The sequence below is a fragment of the Pseudorasbora parva genome, chromosome 3 (assembly GCF_024679245.1).
Source record: "Pseudorasbora parva isolate DD20220531a chromosome 3, ASM2467924v1, whole genome shotgun sequence".
NCBI classification, from domain to species: Eukaryota; Metazoa; Chordata; class Actinopteri; order Cypriniformes; family Gobionidae; genus Pseudorasbora; species Pseudorasbora parva.
Window position 1 is genome coordinate 41,103,064 of NC_090174.1, and position 6,112 is coordinate 41,109,175.

At 35.9% G+C, this 6,112-nt stretch overlaps 1 protein-coding gene across 1 annotated transcript in view; it reads left to right on the top strand.

The window, feature by feature from the left end:
- The window catches only part of niban2b (niban apoptosis regulator 2b), a 32,346-nt gene extending 27,952 nt beyond the window's left edge, over positions 1-4,394 (top strand). The window contains exons 11-14 of the mRNA XM_067438892.1: positions 720-833; positions 937-1,044; positions 1,128-1,239; positions 2,056-4,394. Of these exons, the coding sequence (XP_067294993.1) occupies positions 720-833; positions 937-1,044; positions 1,128-1,239; positions 2,056-2,987 (1,266 nt within the window). The 3' untranslated portion in view covers positions 2,988-4,394. The remainder of the gene's footprint in view (positions 1-719; positions 834-936; positions 1,045-1,127; positions 1,240-2,055) is intronic.
- Positions 4,395-6,112: the final 1,718 nt, after the last annotated feature.

Consider the following 6,112-nt stretch of genomic DNA (forward strand, 5'->3'; position numbering starts at 1 on the left):
GATCTTTCCTTTCTGTGTGGTGAAATATGCCCCCTTGTGGCAATATGGATTAACAGACGCTAGTTATGAAATCTGTTGTCTCTTTTGAAAAGTCTTTTGTCTATGTATTTATTTCCATGTGGTCCTGTCACACTTTGGCTAAAGGCTGGAATACAGTGGATGACTTTTACAATCTATGAAGTCAACAAGTGCATGCTGCCTAGTGCTTTCAAATTAAAAAAAAAAAACAGACTCAAAAACCCTCGTCTAATATCTAAGAGACACATGAACATTTTATGATTTCTAAAAAAAATATCAAAAAAATCTCTCAATATCAAATATGTTTGATATCCAGTGGATGGAATCATACATGCCGCTAAACTACCATTCACAAATCCTCTCCTGTGTCCTCATGGGATGGTAAAGTGTCCAGTAAATGCGAACTTCAGAATCTTGACGGAAAAAGTAGCCTGAGTAGTTTTATGAATTGGGACATATTACGTTGCTCTCATACTGCTTTACACCTAGTATATAGTATGATTTCAGGCATATTTGGAGAGAGGGTTTATCTGTAATTGTCATACACTATGCGATTTTTGGTGAAATATGTCAACTATACCTGACCAAAATCTGGCAATGACTTTTGGCAACTATTTCGGACTTCTCCAGACTGCAAATCAGGGGACAAAATCTGGTCAAAAAGTTGTGTATTCAGGCGTATATCCATCTGTTTTATGCAGCAAATGGATGATGCGGTGTACACATTTGAGCAGCTCCTGCGCCAGAGTTTGGAGGGCCAGGAAGGGGAGGATCTCTGTAAAACTATCCAGCGCTGTCAGGATCGTGTCATTAAGGTAAAACAGAACTTCCATCTGCATATCATATCTTTTTGAATCAGCAGGTCTTTATTTGACATTTAAAATGTGTACCGTTTCCTTTTTTTAATCTGATCCTTAGAAATATGACTATGACAGCAGCACAGTTCGTAAGAAGTTCTTCAGAGAGGCTCTTCTGCAGATATTCATCCCCTACATGCTGAAACAGCTCTCCCCATCCTGCTCTTCTGTAAGTCCTGTTTCTGTTATATCAATGATGCTTCTTATAATCTACAACTACTCGTAATAATAAATGTTATGTTGTTTTCGCAGGAACTCCCCCGCTTCCAGGAGCTAATTTTTGAGGATTTCTCTCGTTTCATTCTGGTGGAGAATATCTTTGAGGAAGTGGTGCTGCACACGGTGATGAAAGATATAATGATGGGTAAGACTTCTTTTAAAGTAGGAGATCTAACAACCAAACATTTAAAATTGTGATGTAAAGGAAATGGCAACAAATGTTTTATTCCATATTGTGATGTACATCCAAGTAAAACTAGTAAGATTATTGAACAAGAAAATAGGGACTTTGTTCCATCCATTGGTTTTTGATTGGATGGAGGCAGTTCTTAAAGGGAGCTTTCAGTCGATTATAAGAGGTCTGGGGATTAACCCTGAAATAAAATGATAGAACAATTTTTTTGACATTGAAGTTAGTTGAACCTTTAGACAAAATATTTTTAAATAGTTTGAATATGTTTCATATGTAAAAAATGTCCCCCTTCAGGTCATGATACATGTCTTTTTGCTGTGAAATCTATATATATATAAATCTTTAGAGATTTCACAGCAAAAAGACGTGTACAATGACCTAAGGGGGACATTTTTTTGAGGGACAAAGAATGAACTGTCAATCAGAGGGAAGAAGGCATGTAGAAGATGGTCTACATCAGGTTTTTTCAGCAAAGTTTTGATCATGGTGATCATTTAGAGGCATTCTGAAGAAGTCCACTGTATGTCACCATCGTAAGATTCTGACATAATGTAATTAAACATTACAAGCTCATAGTATACAACATAATGTCAAAAATAAAACATGATTAAATGAATCGTTCACAATGAGATCTGTAAAATACATTTAGAAAATAGATGGGGTGAATTACCATTTCCTGTCCTCCTGTCTAAGATATCACAAACGTTCACATAGTACTACTACCTTTATGCAGACATTGTGGTCTTATCAACATATCTTCTGTTCCAGCTGTGAAGGAAGCAGCCGTCCAGAGGAGACACAATCTGTACCGGGACAGCATTGTTTTGACCAACAGTGACCCTAACCTTCACCTGCTAGGGGAGAACCCACCTATCGACTGGGCTGAGGAGTATGGAGGAGGCCAAGAGGAGGTGGGTGGAGAGCACACAGGAGATCCTGAGGCTCAGAAGAGGCGCAGAATGAAGCAGGTGGTCTCCATGATCCAGTTGGAAGGCACCGCCTCTGTTCTGCCCAATGAGTCGTGCCTGGAAGTGCCCACCGTGGACGATATTCCAGAGGAGGAGACGGAGGTACGTTCGGATGCCTCATTATCCCAAAAGTCAGAGAAGCAAGTACCCAACGGAACTAAAGAGGATGTGAACAGAAATGCGGTTGAGGAGAAACCACCAACAAACAGAAGTACACTAAAAGAGGAAGACGGCACAACAGAAAAGTCACTGCAGGACACAGAGAGCAAGTCAGCCATAGACTCTGCCATACAGGAAATTGAGAATGCAGTACAGGAAGAGAAACATGAGCTCAGGACATCATCATCTTCAGAGTCATCATCCTCAAAAGAGGAAACTGCAGCTGAGGAGTTAGATTCTGCCTCAAATTGCCAAGAAGGGGCACAAATAAACCAAGCAGACACAAACAAAGATACATCTTCAAGCACAGAGGAGAAGCCTTTGGATTCACCAATAAGGGAAGAGGAAGTCATGACGGCATCGGACCAACAGGAAAAGAACATTACGGCAAGCACTCAAGACTCCCATGTGGAAAAACCCATCTCTTCATCACAGCATGATGACAGCGGATTCCAGTCGCCCGTTAATGAAGCGGAAGGGGAGGATCATCAGACAGCGAAGGAGGAGTGCAATGACTCAGAAACAGGAGAGGACACTGGGAAGGAAAAAGGTGCACATTTGGATCACCAGTGAAATATCTCATAACTCTATAACTCAATTGTGTGTTTGTGTCTGTAAACAGTGAGTAAATCTTTCACCCTTTGACTGAGTGACAGGAGCTTTTTTGTCTGTAAACACTTTTGTCTCACTACTCTGACTGTATAGACATTTAATGTTGTCCATTTTAAAGTTCCTGTCTTCTTGTGTGCACACTGTCACATTTATTTGCACTTAAATGTCACTCTTAGAGCTGGGCTCGGTTATAAACACATCTTAGGTCAACATGTCTTCATCTTCCTTTTCCTAAATATGATATCCACTTTTATTAGATCTCTGTTCCTATTTTAGTAGCTTTTCATTTGTGTGTGTGTGGTGATGAAAAACAGACTACAGAAACATGATGCTTATGATGCAGTGTAAACCAGCCACTTTATGCCTTATGTTGATAGTATATAGTGCCTTATTTAAATTTGTCACATCGATTGCTTATGATGCAGCACCCACCCTGCCAGAATTCAAACTATAAAGACGGATCATTTTTTTATGCAGATGTCTGTTTTATGCTTAATGAGTGAGATGGCTTGTAAGTCAAAGCATTATTTTTTTGTCAAAAAGTCTTGTGCAAAGGAGACACTCAGCTAGTGAACAACTACTTGTTGGAACACCAAATTAGCCGCTTCTAGTTTAAGTGTTGCTTGCGTTGGTGCAGCTGGTAAGCATTTTCTTAAACACAGCATCCATTTGTTATCCATTTTTTTATTATACAGAGTTATTATATATTATAAGTGGCTGCATTTTGTTTTTTCAGTTCAAACTAGTACAACTGACCGCAAAAGCCATTTTCATATGGTGCTTTTTCCTTATTTTTTTATTATTATTATTATAATGATTATTATTATTATTTTGTAATTGCATGCCAGCATCTTCTGAATCGCAATGCACTGTAGTAGTTTTGGATTATGCAGATGATACTGTGTAAAGGTTGTGGGAGCTAGTGGAGATATGTGTCATGTTATGATGCTTTAAATTCTGTACAAGTGACTTTTGAAAGGGGGAATCTAGTAAATGAGAACCATCCAATTCTTATTCATATTAGTACAGCACCACTGTTAGGGAACCAGAAAGTTTTGTTAAGTATTTGTATTTCAAATTGAAATGACAAGCAAATTATTGATGTGCAAAATGTGTTTTCTATAGGGACCAACTCCGATTTTGGCTACAATAGCTTCCTATTTTCTTTCTTGCTATTTTTAAAGTACATTTTTATCTATGAAATGACAACTACATACATTTTAATAACACATCTGGATAATTTTATTTATTAGTTACAGCACTTGGTACTATACTTTTTTCCCCCTTTTTTAAACCTTTTTTTGTATCCTGCACAAATCCTTGTTTTTTCTTTTTCTTTTGGGAAAATAAACTATGATTTCATAATCACTGACAGTTTATATTATGTTTGTTGTTGTTTGCTGAAGGTGAATAGTGTTTGCAGACATATAGCTACATTTATAGCCTGGTTAAAACCAGAGGTGGTAAGAGTGAAAGTATATATACCTAAATAAAAAAAATACTCCAGTAAAAGTAGAAAGTCCTCCATTCAAACATCACTTGAGTAAAAGTACAAAAGTATCAGATTTAAAACGTACTCAAGTACCGAAAGTAAAAAGTAAATATTCAAATTAACTGTAAATATCAATAATTAAGCAGATAAAATCTTTTGGGACTGATATGCAATGCTTTAATTGAACAAATGATAAGATAGGAGACATAGGAGACAATGAAGCACCTTAACGCAGCATAGGGGTTAAACTTAACATAGACATGTTCCATAACATTAGCTCAATAAAACAGATGAGGAGCAAGATACTATTAACTAATTTAAAATTAATTCAAAAGCATAACCACAATGACATATTACGTAACAATTAGTTAATAGTCATGTGCCTCAACAAGTAAAGTCATACTATAATTTTGCCAATTGCTATGATTAATGATTAATTAAACAGACAACTGAGAGTCGGAATGCATGTCTTTGAATACATGAATTTACATTATTAGTTAATGTAATATGTTATTAGGGAATTAATGATGTCATATTTAATTAATAGCAATTCATATATTAATCATATAGAATGTTCATTAGTTGCTGATGCAGTAATCATTAATACATGGTTTAGTTCTTCATTAGTAATACATTAACTCATGATTATCTGTGCATAAGTTAGGCATGAATTATAATAGTGCACCTGTATTGTAAAATGTTACCGATGTTTTCATTGTAAATAGTGTGCCGCAAAATAAAAAAGTTGGGGAAACACTGAGCTAACGTTACTGTGGCAAACCTGACTTGTCAGCTTTTCCAAGTCTATACCCGACTGGATAATCCATGAATGACCAGACCGGTTTGGAAATCAAGTGTAATAAATACTTAATACTTGGAGCGGGCATGGGGAAATGTATTGGAGTAAAAAGTAAACTTTGCCTTTAATATTGTAGTGGAGTAAGAGTAAAAGTAGATGCAAATAAAATATACTCAAGTAAAGTACAGATCCCCGAAAAAAATGCTTAAGTAAAGTATCAAAGTATTTTACTTGATTACTTACCACCCCTGGTTAAAACCAGACCATTCTCCGTATTAACTGAGCTGCAGAGCAAATTTAAATTTGCCTGAAGTTGTCTGGGTTTTCCCAGGCAACTACTTTTATGTGGGAATAAATAAAAACGTACTAAAATGTGGCATGATATCACACCACCAGGCGGCAGTGCAAGCGTTTGTCACGCTTGTTTTGTCACCACAGGGCTGAGCACATAGGGATGAACTATTTTTTTTACGGTCAATGGGATGAACTTGTGATAAATAACAGTGATACATTTGATTCACCGGTGACTCGAATCTTGAATTTATATAATAATAATAATAATAATAATTATATATATATATATATATATATATACATATACATATATATATATATATATATATATATATATATATATATATATATATATATATATATATATATATATATATATATATATATATATATAGGTATAAATAAAAATCATTAGCATTTCACACAAGTGAAATCTCACGTTATCCTCCCACAATGTTATTATGTCCAACATGCGCTTCTTAAAACGGCAATTCTTCAATT